At 38.2% G+C, this 17211-nt stretch overlaps 1 protein-coding gene across 2 annotated transcripts in view; it reads left to right on the top strand.

Annotated features, from left to right (window-relative positions):
* Positions 1 to 17211, top strand: part of LOC139730740 (speract receptor-like) — a 533152-nt gene that overhangs the window by 323676 nt on the left and 192265 nt on the right. For both annotated transcript variants that reach the window (XM_071641605.1, XM_071641604.1), the window contains 3 exons: positions 4724 to 4908; positions 6266 to 6371; positions 9823 to 9981. In XM_071641605.1, the coding sequence (XP_071497706.1) occupies positions 4724 to 4908; positions 6266 to 6371; positions 9823 to 9981 (450 nt within the window). The remainder of the gene's footprint in view (positions 1 to 4723; positions 4909 to 6265; positions 6372 to 9822; positions 9982 to 17211) is intronic.

Genomic DNA, 17211 nt, shown 5'->3' with positions numbered 1-17211 from the left:
ACATTCAACACATTTGTGACAAATATGTGAATGCCAATTAAGTGAAACTCATCCCACATTGTCAAGACATGATTATACCTATTAGGAGAACCATGCATTATGGCGGAGGCATACCAGTCGCCATAGCGACATTTGGAGTTCACCTTTGTACTTTTCTTTCCGCGTAATTTTCTCAAACTTTCGTGATGGCCGCGAAGCAGCAAGAGTGGGTTTCTTGGCAAGTTTGTGGACATATCTATTGTTTGAGTGCTTTCATTTGAGTCTTAGTGGCTTCTATTTTGCAAATGTCATTTGCCTTGGAGAGTGTGAGGTCTAGAGTATCCCTCTCTCATCTAATCACCCCTGACCCCCTGGTTGGAGACAGTCCATGACCAGCTTTTCCTTCATACAGGATCAAAATCCACAACTTTTGCTCATTGTCCGGACAGTTACATGTTTATCAATTGATTTGCCTGCTCCCCGGAAACGTTGAATAAACTTGAATCTCCCAAAGAATTCTCCTGTCTCTCCTAGGAACTGTAGAATGAGTTTGTCAAGGATCACTAGATACACATTGCTTCCATGCTCATTGGCAAACTTTGAACCGTTGTACACACAAACCCCATGAGGACCATGAGGCGCAGAAGTTAGGCAGTTTGATAGGCCTGAGGTTGAGATGATAGGTTTGTCAGGATGAAATAATTGTCCAACATTTGCTTTCAAAGTTTCCATTCCTCTGCTACGACGGGCACCGGGGCATTGGTCAGTAATTGTACACTGGGCTTGATAAAGCATGCCCCACCTTGACTAGTATCAGGGCCTGTAGCGGGACAGCACCAGACAGAGGCGTTTGAGCCAATTGATTCATAGATATGATTCAAGATATTCAGTCTAATATAGTTTTTTTTTCGCTCAATTTCATCAAATTTAGATATTCATTGCATTCAAGGAAACGAAATTTTCATTCAATTTCGCGCCAGCGGGATAAGACGTTCAACTTTGTCCTGCATACAAATTTCAATTCAATTTGTAGGTAAACACCTTCGCACTTTGAAAATCCGAAGTCAATTAACTTAGCCAAGTTCTAGTTCTTTATAATTCTTGCGCAATTTCCTTGGCAAATTCAACAATTTTCCCTGTTTATGATTATATCATTTCATTGTCAAAATCTCCTGTTTAGTTCTGCCAGTTTTACTTTATTCCCTATGAATATGGATATAACACTTACAGAATAGTTATAACTACGAATTTGCTGGCATATGAGAGAGCACATACGAACACAGGTGATGAAAGTGTGATTAAATGTGTAGCTGCTGGTTATTGCTACTGACTCTTATATGCTGTAATGTATGATACCCGGGCACTTTGTGTAATCTTGGGTTGGCTCTTTCTTGTCACGCCACTCTTCCGCCGATCCGTCTCCCGATTTCCACTTCCATTCACACTTCATCATCCGATCATCACACACACTGATGCTCTGTACACACTTGCGCTGCTCTGGCACGATACGGTACTCACAAACTTGCAGCGAATCACAATCAAGTAACTGTGCTGTGGTATTGTCCACTGTGTTCTTTAATGCATCGTTTCACGTCTGACTCACTATTTTCTACACTTGGACACTTGAGACACGATCGAGCATCAATGAAGGTCAACACGATGAATTCTTCACTGCCTGTCTGTTCTACATCCTTACATGATTACCGAGCAGAAAAGGTGAAAAGGTGGAAAGGCGGTACAAAGTGGGAAAAGCAGAAGAAGTAGGTTGAAAGATTGTGCGCCTCCCCCGGGTCACAATCACAGCATCCCTCACCCGTTTCTGTCAGCCAAGTCCTGTCTTCTCTTTATATGTACTGCCTATTATGCCAGTGAGATATATGCGTTTTCAGATTCGACCACAAGGTGGCGCTATTCCTGTTAAATCTGCAGTAACAAAATGTATGCACTATAGATTTTGTGTTTATTCAGGTTTTCGGTTTTATAAATATGTATGAGACACGTTACACCGGGATATTCTTTCTTTAAATAAGTATTCATAATTTTTTACGTCAGTCTCTGAGTCTCTTCAGTCGTCGATCTGTTGACGCGCCAGGCACCTTTGCAAGTTGGCATTTACGTCTGAGAGTGGTTGTACACTTCTCGTGTGTAATGGCGTCGAGATTCTGCAGAGCGGCATCTGTGACGATGTCACAGCGCCATTGCTATTAGGTTGACCCCTGCGGTTTAAGCTGCTTGCCTACCCCAAAACGACACTGACGCTCTGGCTGTGCCAACGGTCTTCTTGACGGAGGCCTTGATGGTGGAGTGAGTCACTTCCAATCATATTGAGAAATGGGGAGTAAGGAGGGAGTAGCTATCTGTATGACGGATTAGGCTCCGTCAGGAAGCTTGGCGCGGACATAAGATGAGATAAATTGAATCATCGACAGGAAAAAAAATTGGTTGCATTCGGCGACAGTTTCACGGGGAAATCATCGAAGCTCTCCCTGGTTACGATTTGAAATGTGATTCTGCGATGGACAAGACCGACGACAGTGGACACCGCAAAATTCACGTGACAATTGCAACCTCGCTGGCCGTGAATTGCCCTCCTATTCGGAATGGTTCCATGACATTTGCTCCTGCGGCAATGCTCCCATGAAATATCTGCACGTTAAGCCAAACACAAATTCTACCCACAAATATTACCCTTACCCTAATACTAATCCTCACATCAAACTAAACCTAAACCCCATCACTAATCCTAAGTCCTTTGAGAAAATAACACCGGATCAATTGTCGCTGGAGCAAATGTCGTGTCACCACTCGGAACATAGCCCCTTGGAGCCCTCCCATGTATACGTCTGGTCCAGATATTGTACCCTGTTTCGTCAATAAATACAGTTAATGCAACGCCATGTTCGAGAAACCATTCAGAGTTCATAAAGTACATTGGATACCCAGAGGATCTCAATCTCCAGAATAATGGCTGCTATCCTTAAATGTCCATTAAGACAAGATTAGACTTCTCAAATAAAGGTAAGAAAACACCCATTTCAGCGACCAGAATACCGATGCTTCATAACTGGCTCTTGTGTGTACGCCCTCTAATTAATGGATGTAAATCCCGTATACAGATATTGTAACAAATGGCATTATGGGAAACGCAGAATGTGTACGTGTCTGATCGAGAATCAAATAAGGGTAACTGCACCATGTTACAAAGTTTCAAAGTTTTGTAGTAAAAGCGCAGAAAAATGCTGGGAAGCATGTAATGCATTGCGTGCCTGGCCCCACCCTCGGCCTATAGGGGTAGTGGTACGTACCTAGTGGTAGGCATACGTAGCTTTGATTAGCCCTGCCATCGCGCATAATCATACGTATACTGCACACAAAGATCCAGACGAACATATCCCAGTCTGTGCGATCGACGCCTAACGATAGTCGGGATCAAGACTCATGCGCTTTGAGTGCAATTTGGAATATTCTTCATAACATTGTTTCTAACTGTATAGAACTCCACATTATCATTAGAACAGTGTTCTGTTATGTCACAAAGTTGATATTCAGGGTATTGATACAATTATTTAAATCTACATTCAAGCAAAACATAAAGTGGACATGAAATCATGTTTGTGGCTTTTCGGCGTTCAAGCAATCACTGCAGCTGGGACGCTATGTATGTGGTGATATTATGCGTTGGCTGTGACATTATTCGTTGTAACAGGCCCCACATTTAGGATGGTGTTTTCCATCGTGTTTTCTTTGTGTTTTTACTCATGCGAAGCAGTTGGCGTCACGTTTTGATGATGATATGTGCAATGTTTCCTGTAAAAGTAATGACCATACACTCAACAATCTTGATACTGTGCATTATGATGCGATTTGTGCCTGCAAATCATCCTGGCATTATATATAAGGCATGGTTTTCTACGTGATGAAATAACGCGCCAGGGCCCAGTACGTGTTACTTGTTGCACAAGAGTTCAATTGTGTTAGATTTGAGAAGCGTAGACAAACTTTAAGCGATATTTCAGATAATTTCATACCATTGCCGTCCGGCTTTAACACTATAGTTACATGCGGATTAAAAAACAAACAAACAAACAAACAAACAGATGGAATTATATGTAAACTGTCACCATTAATTACTTTCATGTTTTCCACTACTGTGATGAACCAAATCAATGAAACAAATATGTGAAGGGTACGAATGGTATGCGAAACATTGCATTTAGATATATCCAAAAGTAAAACAAAGAGGTCCTGATAAAAGGTGGAAACCACTTTTTATTAGAACCTCTTTGCTTCAGGATATCTCAGCCTTTTCAAAACCGATTTTCATCGAATAAACTTTTAATTCCTCTTAGAATTGTATGCTCTTAAATATTTCATGCAAGTGGTTTCTAATTATCTCGCAAAACGTTAAGATCTGAATTGTCATCTCGGCCAAAACTATACCATCCCTGTAAGTGAAAATATTGGTCCTTTTTTTATTACTGTGCTTTCAAATGTAAATTGCAATACCTATACATCCATATCTCGATTTTTAATTGGACAGAAGAGTATCTCGGAAACACCCTAATTTATCCAAAGGAAAAATTTGCATAAAGATATATATATATATATATATATATATATATAGCAAAAGCTCTTTCCTCCTCATGCCTTATTTCATAATCCTGCTGTGAATTGGGCCTGTAGTTGAGTATATCGGAAGGGTAATGTTACAGTGCTTCTATTTAATTATGATTCATCTTGTCAGGTTTACGAGCCAATCAACGGTACTTTCATCCCATGGATCAGTGGCGCACCACCACTCGCTGTGCCGAACTGTGGGTTCTACGGCGAGTTTTGCATTAAGGAGCATCGACCAGTTGCTCAGATTGCATCCGGGGTAGTTGGTGGGATCGTCTTTATAATCTGCATGGTCCTCATCGCGGTATATAGGTATACATCACCACTTAGTATAAAGAAAACGCGGTCAAAAGTAATTCTAAGGGAGATCGACTACATTTCTATATTTTTTTGATTATATCAAACAGAGCTGCAAATCAACGCTCAAAAGTAAGTTGTCAACTTTTTTTGGATGCATAAAATTTCTCAAGCGATAGTGTGATGTATTGAACACAGTTCCTTCAGCAACTAGAATTCATTTTCATGTGGCGAAAATATAGGGAAATTACTTTCCGTCATTCTTTAACATAGTTTTTACTTCTGCAGCTAAGTGCAATTCTCAGACTCCACCGAACATCAGTGTTGTATCTGACAGATAAAATCATACTAGATATGATGTAAATTATGCTTTGGAAACGTTTGCCGGTTTTATCTTTTTTAGGGGGACTAGTGATGAAGATGAAAAGCACTATGCATTTCTTTTTTACTTTCTCAGTAGTACATGTGGCTTTTGTAACACCCTGTAAATTTTCACTATTTTTTCTTAGAAATGCTTGAGCAGAATTCACGAGGTCTCTTATTACTAGTAAGCCGGCTTTGAAAGAAGAAACAAGCCTTGCAGGCCAGTAGATTTGTAATATGAAAAGATGATATGTTCCAAAATCACGACGTAAAACATTCCATGCCTGTAGAGAAGGTGGTTCGTACTGTTAAATGACTAGTTAAAACGTAAGAACACATAAAATTATTTACCTCACGTTCGTAAAATATGTGACCACTTATGATTTAGTTTTCTTTTGCTGGTGGCCTGTATAGTTAATTTCCTTATTTTTATCCCCCTCACACTTCTGTCATCAACATTCAAACAGATGAGTTTGTGGCAAGTAGGTCACACTGTTCATATGCATGTTGCTTAGTGCCGACGAGCTGCCGCCGTGATATGAATATTTATGTTAAGGTCGCATAAAGCAAAAAAGTGGCAGCTTTAGGTCAACTTTGATTGGAACCTATAGAGCACGTCTGTCTATGAAGCAATCCATGAGGCAGATTAATCTTGTCATCACAAAATAAAGATCCTATGTACCATTCAGAAGTTTTCGCGAGCTGTACATAAACGCGTGTTGTTGAAAGCCCTATCTTCTTACAGAGATGTTCTTAACGAAAATATTGTTTAAATGTGCATAAATGGGCTTTCATAAACGAATATGCACATTACTCGAAAAAAAAGAGAACTACGAAAGTAAATTTATATCAGTAACCAATTTTATTCAAGGTCTTTTGCGTTATACAGTATACTTTCCTATTCCATGCAATACAATTGAAGCAGTATCGAAAAAATGTTGTTTCCGTGGCCAGACAGAGATGTAACGTGTATACCAATTTCTTCTTTATTCATTCATTCACTTTTTAGAAACTGGAAGTATGAACAAGAACTGGCCAGCCTCTTGTGGAAAATTGACTACAGTGACATTCAAACAAAACGTCATAATGGATCCACTATGTCCGCGATTAGCAAGGTTAGCAGAACAAAGATCACAATACAAACATAATAAGACGGATTTGATAATAATGCATCAATAAATGGTGATCACCAGCTCTTTTGACCCATGGACACATCTGCGCTATCAAGCAATATTCGAGAATTTCTAATTTTCATGTCAGTTGAAATATTAGTCTGTGTGCTTTGGTCAAACCGGGTAGGTTAGGCAAAACACAGTTGTAACCACTCTCCAAGACAGGAACCTAAGTCAAAACATCCAAACAGTACCAAACGCTTTCACAGAGCTCCAGTTGATTATTTTTGACCAGGAAGATATCGTGTTCAGCTCAATTTTCCCAATTGAAGACAGAAAGTGATATTATGCCTACTAATTTCGTATGGTATAGCTCTTTGTTCATCTTGCTGTAGGGTATTACATAGTTATTGGATATCGACGTAGTATTTTCGGGTGCACGTCACGAGACCGACACCCACGAGTCATACAGCCCACAAGTTATACAGCTCACAAGTCATACAGCCCACGAGTCATACAGCTCACAAGTCATACAGCCCACCAGTTATACAGCCCACGAGTTCGACACTGAGTAAATAAAGCCCACGAGTTCGACATCAAGTAAAATAAGCCCAGGAGTTATACGGCTCAAGAGACCGACACTACACACAAAAGGCTCATGAGACCGACAGTAAGCAAACAAAGCCCACGAGACCGACACTACACTTTAAAGGTCCACGAGACCGACGCTACGCATACAAGGCTCACGAGACCGACATTACGCAAAAGAGGTTCACGAGACCGACACTAAGCAAAGAAGGCCCACGAGACCGACAGGATGAACAGCGCCACCTATAGACCAATAGATTGTTTAGGGTGTCCTGATAATAGCATAGGAAGATATGAGAGATGAAAAAGAAGAGTTGCCAGGGTGTAATCCCATCAGTTGCCCCCCCCCCCGAAATGATCAGGATCTTTAATTGTGTTTGCATGGGTGTGTGTTTGTGACAAAAAAAAAAATAAACAAAGTACAGTAAAAGTGTGTAACAGATCTTTCCACAATAAACCTCCGAGGGTGTTGATTTAGTATTAATTAAAAATAAAAAGTAACGGAATCGTCTATTAAGGTAGCATTAGGGATTCGGAAAAAACCAGATGCATCCATGAAAACAGCTATTGTATTTCACGATAAAATGTACTGTTCGGAGGAGAATAACACAAGCCACAAAATTAAGGTGAATCCCTGCGATATAAAACGTTTTAATCAGTAGAATTACATTATAGTTACAGAGAAAATTACAAATAGATCTTACTGCAAAACGTCAGAGCAGGAGGGTAGAATATATCAAATAGAATAAGTAACTAGTGAATTGGGAAAGAGAAGAGGTAAAATTTATACCTTGTCCATCTTCTAGCTAAAAACTGAGAAAGCGTATTAGAAATAGCACGATGGTATTATCAAAGCTCTGAAATTAATCCATACATCGTTATTGTCCTCTTTTAAATTCATTTGTGGTTTTGTCTCTTTTTGGGGGCATGAAGAATACAATTCAATTTTTCTACTTGATAACAATTTCGCTCCCTGACACACTTGCCCCCCCCCCCAGAAGTATGTAGAAATACATATTTGATGTCGTTCATAATTATGTAGATGGTCACCATCTTTTAATTGATAGCGTTACGAAATTACACCCGCCAGTATGTTATCTTTCCGTTCATGGAACACCCTGTACAGGTGATTGACATGTAGATGGCGCTGTTTATCCTGTCGGTCTCGTGGGCCTTCTTTGCCTACTGCCGGTCTCGTGGGCTTTCTTTGCTTAGTGTCGGTCTCGTGAGCCTTTTTAGCTTAGTGTCGGTCTCGTGGGCCTTTTTTGCCTACTGTCGGTCTCGTGGGCTTTCTTTGCTTAGTGTCGGTCTCATGAGCCTTTATTGCTTAGTGTCGGTCTCGTGGGCTATGTTTGCTTAGTGTCGGTCTCATGAGCCTTTTGTGCGTAGTGTCGAACTGATGGGCTGTATGACTCCTGAGCCGTATAACTCGTGGGCTGTATGACTCATGGACCTATTATTGATGTCGGTCTCGTGGACCGTATGACTCGTGGGTGTCGGTCTCGTGGGATGCCCCCGTATTTTCCTGCTTTTGCAGCGTTCATAAATGTACTTTGATGGTCTTGATGTTATCATTTAAGTTGATTTTCAAAGTTGATATTCTGTTTTATTTTTTATGTTGCTGTAATAAGAGCAAGGCATTAATAATTTCTGTGTATGTTCTATTACCGGATTACATAGGATATCAGACCAGTTTACGTTAAGTAACTTGAAAAACAAATGCATTTTGTAAACAGCGACATACATAAAGCGCAAAGCGTACTTACTATGTACCTGACAGCTGAATAAGTATACCACTGATCCACGTTTACAGGGAGGAAAGTCTGCATTGATCTTGATTGTTTAGCAGCAATTTGAGTAAATATAGCATATCGTAAGAGTGAACATGGTTACGTTTGTGGAATTAACCGATTATTCTCTGCTATGACGAAATCCAAATGCAATGATATTCAACAGGACAAGATCGTTGATAAGATTTTAAGCTTAGTTTATTTTTGCTATGTTGTCATATTTCACTATGTTAATACCTAAAATTAACAGCTATTGTGAAGCAACTTCCAGATCGATTGACAATTTCGAATGTCTTTTTAGTGCATACATTGTTTATTATATATCTTTACATTAAAATATGGCGACCATATCGAAGTACCTGTACATATCGTAAATTCCATGTGCACCTGTAATGTTCTGACATTATTGGCTCACCTGCACAAAGAGTTCAAGTTAGCTTTTCGATCGTTTTTCGTGAGTTGTCAATTATGCCTTGTCCCGATTTTTTTTTGTAACATTTGTAACTATTCGTAGGGAAAGGAGGTACAATAATGTTCTTATCGTTGAAGTGTTCCCACTGGGGACCAAGGGATTGGCCCAGCATGCTCAAAGTTGAGTGGATTAAAAAGCAAATGCATAGTATAGATATTTTGATATCTAGAACAAAACGTAACCCGTTAAGGACGAGTTATACTCGGGCAAGTGTCTATGGGAAATGCATGTTGTAGCAAAATCAGCCCGTCCTCAACGGTTTAATGATAGCTAACTATACATTTGCAACACACATAGTGAAATAATCATTCGATATGTAAGGTGTAGCACTAAGTATACCGTTCATAGCACTCGATGGTAATTTCGCCCAACCCCATTAAGTATAATGAAAGTGCTTTTTAAAATTTCAATAATTTCGGTGACATCATTGATAGCAATGAACTTTTCACTGAAGTATTTGTCTTCTGTGTTTGTGGGATAGTGTGAAGAAAAAATCAATGCAGGTAGCAAAATTCAGCAAAAATCAAAATATTTCGTTTCGTCCTGTGTCAACACGTATTTTAAAACATGTTATTTGTTTGTACACATTTGTGTTTGTTTCCAGTTAAGCTTGATGACAACCGACAGTCGAAACTCCTTGGACCCCGGCCGGTGTCAGATATTCACAGAAGTTGGAACCTACAAGAACATTTTGGTGGCAATCAAAAAAGTGTATAAAAGACACCTTGATCTCAGCCGATCAGTCAGGAAAGAACTGAAAGTGGTGAGGAAAGACGAGACTTATTGCATGTATGTCGTGAACTTTGTAGTCATGGAAACAAATTCAAACAAACCAGCTCTTGCCCCGTGCGAGCACTGCTATTCAAATACATTTAAATTCATTGGGATCTTCTTACGGTGCCTTACTCTTGATAACATCGAAAACTGAAAATCTTGATACTCATATACAATCATGGAAGAATTTGATAAATATATATATATATATATATACTTATAGATAATATATAGATATATAATATGTGACCGTGCACCACAAAACGAACAAAAAGTCGCACCCCTTGATTTTATGTGAGGACTCAAAAAAGGTGAAATGGGTCAACCAAGTCAATCTCGAGTTTTTCATATTTTCTGAAAGAGCTATCCTTCTTCTACACTATTTTTTCAGTTTTGCATCTTAACATGAATGGGAAAGTGTGTTTTTAGCAGTTTGTTTTGTAACCCTTTCTGGGTGAAGAGTAGAATGATCAGGTATGTCTTAGAGGCCGCTTGTCATGTCTTGAAATCCTTTGCAACTTCTTCACTTTCAAGTTTCATAACATTTGAAAGGATACCGCTACTGCTTTGGAAGTTAGCAGTAATCATGGGGAGAATGTGCTGATAGAACATGCTCAATTTTAGCTTAATCTGATAATCCCTTCATTGTTGTTGGTTCGGTGGTTTACATCCTGTGTTTTGTCCCTTTCATGGCAAAGTTAGCACGGTTTGGTAAAGATTAAGCGCTTGAATAGACCGTGTACTTCATAGCGTCTTTTCTCAGTTCACACTTTTCCAGAGTGTGTGCTTTCTTTCAAGTATTTACGTAGGTTAGGGGAGTCCATTTGAATGGAGTTATACATCATTTTAAAGCTTAGAGTCTGCTCTTTTAGAATTTGCCCTCAACTGAAAATCCTTGTCTGGCGACTTTTTGTTGGTTTTGTGGTGCAGGGTCACATATATATATATATATATATAATATAGTGAAAGAAATAAGACTTGAGGCAGACGTTGCTCTCGATCTTGTTCTCCCTTTATATGTATATTATATATATATATAAACTAGGTGTTTCAAAAAACATTTTCCACTTTTGATTCTTAATAATTCAAAAACTATATATCAGACAACACTGTCATTGATATGAGTGATAGCTGAATAGTGTACAATTTGGTTGAAGGTGGTTTAAATATGAAAGGATAAATAAGTTTCATGAAATCCATGATTAATTTCACAGTTAGGTTCCAGACTTTGCTCTATTTTCAACCCTCTGTACAAAATTTCACTTTGCACAGGGGGCAATGGGTGTGTATGGGAGTGTGTGGTTAACACTCTGACAATGGTCCTGAACAATGACCAGGGTTTGAATGCTTCAGTATTCATTCATGAGAAATTCCACTATCACAGCTAGTCTTTATTCAGCCTCTGGCAGTATCTGTGTAAAGTCAAACGCCTGTCGATACTGTCGTTAAGTCGTGTCAGTGCTCTCCCTACTTCTGAAAAACAAAATTACAATGAATACCTTCTGTTCTATAGTAAACGTGGTGGCAGGAAGTAAAGAAAACTAATTAGAGTATATATACACTTGTGTATATGGAGCCTTAAATAAATCTCTGAAACAAATCGCCCCAATGATAAATGCTGCTGAACTCTTTACCAAAAGTGATCTCTTTTTATCGAAAAAGCGAAAAATTTGTCAGACTATTTAATTAGTAGACAGTTGTATTAGAATGAGGAACTTTAGATCATTTATGCTTATTTATATCCCAAATTTAGTGATATGTGAAGCAAAATTTGAAAATGCCAGAATGCCAGCTGAAATGAAATGTGGTGTTTGCAAGCACTTTATCGTGCATGAATTCAGACTAGCAGTGCCCTGGGCAAACCACATGAATTATTGATTAAGCATTCATGTGCCAGGGAGCGCCAGACTGAAGCCTAGTCAACAGGTGGTTCAGGCATGTCCATTGTTCAGGGCCATTGTCAGCACACACTCACATACACATCATTGGTTCCTGTGCCAAGTTCAATTTTTGTACAGAGGGTTAAAATTTGACCAAAATCTGAAACCTTGCTTCAAAATCAATCTTAGATTTAATGAAACTGATTTATGCTTTTACGTGCAAATCACCTTCAACCAAATTGTACACTATCCAGCTATTATTCATATCAATGACAGTTTTATCAAATGAATAGTTTTTTAAATATTTATGATCAAAAGTGGAAAATGTTTTTTGAAACACCTAGTATATATATTCTTATACACATGAGTGAGAACATCCATTTTTGTCCTCCAAGGCACAAAGGTAAAAATTGCAAAATTGGCACGTTTTCTTTCATTTGGAAATGTCCTTCAAGATAACAATGATAACAAAAGACCAATTTAACACAATGAGAGGCATGAATGAAATAGCAAAAATAAGTTTTCACTCTTGTTATCTCCTTACAACCGCAAACAAAATAAAAGTGGGAAACTACAGGGGGAAATAAGAATTTTTTGTCAACTCAAACTTCAAATGACATAGAGAGCAAGGGCACAAAGATGATTAAATGAACAGGATATCTTTATTTCACTCTTTTAATTTAGTGATTTAGAAATTCATAAGACAAATTCAAAACCAAATATTTATTCTCAATTTTCCAAAATATGAGAAATTAATTCAAATTCCTACCACTTTTTGTTTATATTGCTTCTTCTCTCATTTCATTTGAATTTGGATTTGACAAAATATTCTTCATTTTCCTCGATTGTTTCAGCCTTTGTTTATTATTTGGGCTTCAAAGATATTACAGAGATCATAGGTTTATTTCTACAAGTTAATTCATGTTTTTATTGTGTTAAATTTGTCTTTTGTTCTTATTGTTACATGGAAGAGCCGTTATGAAGAGCACACATGAATGACAACTTGTTCATTTTTGCAATTTTGCTTTTGTGACTTTGAAAAGAAAAGCCAATTGAATTACCTTTCATATAATATATAATACATTAACTTTTAGCCAACTATTTTATGAGAAATATAAACTTGAAAAAATATTTATTGAATGTGTATATATGTATATTTATAACTAGAGAAAGAGAGAGAGAGAAGGGGTCCCGACCTTGTACAGAACCAGTGTAGCTCCTTCATTATCTATTCAGTGCGAGAAGATGAAGCGTTCAAGCGTCGTATATACTATATATATATAGATATATATATGTAAAGAGAAATGTGAAATGTATGAGTTTTTCTCGAGTTTAACTGTAGTGACGTTATCGTCGGTTTGGCACATATGGAGTTTTTCAACCATTGTATTGTCGTTGCATTACAGAAAGAAGGTTTTCTTTTTTGCCTATTTAATTTTGATAGCTGTGTTTTGACATTATCCAAAGACAGGTTCAACAATCAACTTCACCGACAATACAATTGTAGGTTGATTATTTTCACCGCCAAATTTACACTGAAAGCCTCCAGAAGAGGAGGGAGCCTATTCCAAAGCCTGGGCGCAGAAGAGGAAAAAGCTGCATCAACTAAAATTTAGATAACGTAAAGCAGGTCAAAACCATATTAAATCCACGCTAGCAGGGTGATCAAAAAAAATGCTGAAACTTGTCCCGGAGGATCACTGTACTGTACACGTCACTGGCCCTGTTCATGAATTGAAATAAAAATCTCCATTTTAGTAATGACACAAAATGGGTAATATTCAGGGAGCGAGCTCTGCCACGTGGCAGCAGGAATACAGCGCCCTCAAAACAAAACTTGTAAAACTTGTAATTCTTAAAAGTTACACATTGCAAGTAAAGTTAAACAGGACTAACTAGGATCTCACTGGAAACGCAAGCGTTGTCTGCGGATCACGTTTGGGGGCCCATGCGACCGATGATTGAGGTGGAGATCTATATCTAATGCTGAACATGAAAGAGCCTGTGATGACAGAAGCCTTAAATAGCAATCACGAGGTGACTGTCTAAATAATGAAAATTATGACTGTCTACATTGTGATAAGCAATGAGCTACAGACTTTTGTAATCACATTTACATTTGTGCATGTTCATCATAGATACTTTTTTTGTGCAAAGAAAAACACCCAAAAAAAATAAAATTTCCTGTTGAATTCGCATTTTTTATGTGTCTGTAGAATGTCTTTGCATTTGGAGTAGTTACTAATTGGTCTGCAATTGGGTTTGATTTACAATCCTAATGTAAGGCTGCAATCATTTAGCAATCAATGTGGTCTCTGCTTCGACGTACCTTTTCTAAACTATGATATCCCTAATGCTGACCACGTAAGACTTTGCTCTCGTCTTGGGGTCTGATATGGTGTTGTTTTAATGTTTCACTTGATTTTACTTGAGAAAAACCTCAGTGTTTTCCATGACGAAATGAGGGTCCTTGTTGATGTCGAATTACACGAAAAATAACATACTTCTTTAACAAGGTACTATAGTCCATGTCAATGACGTAGTGGACATCATAGAGACTTCTGGCGTTTGATAATTTATTTTTTTAATGTGTATGCATAGTCCACCCGAATATATTTCCAATGTGCTCATGGCCATGGCATCAATGGTGCCAGCGTAGGAACCGTTTCATTGCGGCTTACTTCAATAGAGGTTTTATTTTGTCCTCCAGGTTTACCATACAGGAGTTTGTGCTTAATGGGAAAAAAAAAAGCTGTCGTCGCAACGATTCCACCCTTGGAAAAGTTTGGTATTTCGGGAAGTTGTTCATGACTTCACCGTCTCCTCGATATCATTGTCATTGGCAACCACGTGTGACTGCGAGCAGCCTCTTCTCCTCCTAGATTGCCTAACAATTACCCAATTGCCCTAAAGGAAGTACTCGTTTTCTATGCCCAGGGATACTGCCAAACATTTCAGAGATTTTTTTTTTTTGTCATCTTCCTTCTCTCTTCATGTTTTCTTCCATGTGTACAGCTGAATGTATGCATTCTTTTTCTTGCCGAGGTGGTTTTATTGTGATATTGTGATAGAATTGTGTTGTAATATCGTTACATCTTTGCTTGCTATGTATGAGCTCCGTTAGTTTACAGTGCGTCTGCAAATGCAAAATTAATCTATGATGACTAATTGATTAACGCTGTTCACTGATTATTGTTCAATAATCTGATCATAAATGGGATTAGTCTGGGTGCCAAAGTCAGATTTTGGGCCTCACCTCATTTTACTGTCCACCCAATGTTTTTTTTAATGATTTTACCCTATTTCGGGGGTGCTCAATCCGAATCTGGATGATGTAACTTTTGCATCCTTGAGGGTTTTGAGATATTCAGAATGGCTGCAAAAATGGCCGCCAGAAACGAAAATTCTCATGTATTTTCTACTATAAATAATAGTGAAATATTGAAAACAATTGATGGATTTACCCTGTTTCAAGGATGCTGAATCCAAATATGGAGGACGCAGCTGTTGCATCCTTGAGGGTTTTGAGATATTCAAGATGGCAGCCAAAATGACAGCAAAAAACAGATATTACCGTGTATTTCCTTCTAAATGGTGAACAATTGGAAATAAGCAATGGTTTCATCCTACTTCGGAGTGCTGAATCCAAATCTAAATAATGCATCTCTTGCATCCTTGAAGGTTTTCAGATATTCAAGATAGCTGCCAAAAATGGTCGCCAAAATGGTGGCCAAAATGGCCGCCAAAATGTAATTTCCCATGTATTTCCTTCTAAATGATGAACAGTTGAAAATAATTGATGGTTTCATCCTATTTCGAGGGTCCTGAATCCAAATATGGATGATGCATCTCCTGCATTTTTTTTTTTTTTAGATATTCAAGATAGCCGTCCAAAATGGCCACCAAAATGACCGCCAGAAACGGATGTTAATATCTTCTTCTAAATGGTGAAAAAGGAAAAACAATTGAAGGATTAAACCTTTTTCAAGGGTGTCGAATCCTAATCTGCATGATGCAACTGTTGCATCCTTGGAGGTTTTGAGATATTTTAGATTGCCGCCAGAAACTTGAATTCTTATGTATTTCCAGATAAATGGTAAAAATTAAAATAGAAAAGAAGGTTTTAAACCCATTTTCATTGTGCTTAACCCGAATCTGGATGATGCATCTCTTGCATCCCAGAAAAAAATTGTAATATCCAAAATGGTAATCGAAATGGTCCTCAAAAAGTGCAATAGAACTACAGTATCTCGATAGTGAGAAAGATATTTTCGCTTGTATCAGTACTTGACAGTTTACTGTCATGCGGAGATTGTTAAGTGGATTGCACTGAATTGGCATATCGCCAAAGTCAGTCTTCCCTTGTTCATTTTGTTTTGATCTGTTTGATCAAACTACTCCACCTTCCGTACGATAACTCCTTGTCCCTCCCTAAAAACTAAAGTTTCTACAAATAATATTCATATTATTCATGATGCTCATGAGTACTGAGCAGATGAGGTTTCATCGCGCATTCTTGCCCTTACCACAATCTCAAATTTTTTCGCACAAGGTTCCTCCTTTGGCACAATAATAGTCCGCACTGTTTGTCACCATCATCCTGTAATTCAATGAAAACTTAACAGCTGTTATGTCTCTCCGGCACCGTCACAAGATATTAGCCATTTTTTGTGTGTGCGGAAAGATTTCAGGGATTAGTCTCTGCAAAAATCGCAAAATCTAAACCCAACTCTACTCTGCTGACAAGCAAATGCATATTGTAGTTCTAAAATCCCAGTTTCAACTTGCTGTGAAACCAGCTCCTCCAGATATATTGGAGATGATACGATATTGGTGTGCCAGCAATGAACCTTACAAGACTACAGATGAATGATTGCAAGATTATACCGTTTCTCTACATGAAGAAGTTGTGAACACTTACAATCAGTGGACAAGACATACTCCTCTCAATCATAATGTGAAAGTGGTGAAGAAAACTTTACTGAACCGAGAAATACTCGTCTTGATCCTTGAACAGTCTTCATCTCTTAATCCATAAACACTCAAATTGGTTAATTGGTTTATATTGGTGGTCTTGAAGACATTGTTGAAGACACGTGTTAGACATTTTTATCCTTATGTTTATTTTTGTTTCCGCAATATAATTTTAGATGTATACTATATATATATATGTAGAGAGAGAGAGAGAGGGAGAGTAAGTTGTCCACGTGTTGGCGTGATTATCATCAAACACAAAACTGAAATCAAGTTCATGCTGTATTCATCAACAGTTTATTTCGGCACACAAATTTCGAGCGATTCGCTCTTTCTCAACAGTATCAACAATATTGAGAAAGAGC

This window comes from Diadema antillarum, unplaced genomic scaffold (genome assembly GCF_040938485.1).
Source record: "Diadema antillarum isolate AM-2024a unplaced genomic scaffold, OU_Dant_1.0 seq00000331_RagTag, whole genome shotgun sequence".
Taxonomy (NCBI): Eukaryota; Metazoa; Echinodermata; class Echinoidea; order Diadematoida; family Diadematidae; genus Diadema; species Diadema antillarum.
This window is presented reverse-complemented; position numbering and strand designations above follow the sequence as displayed.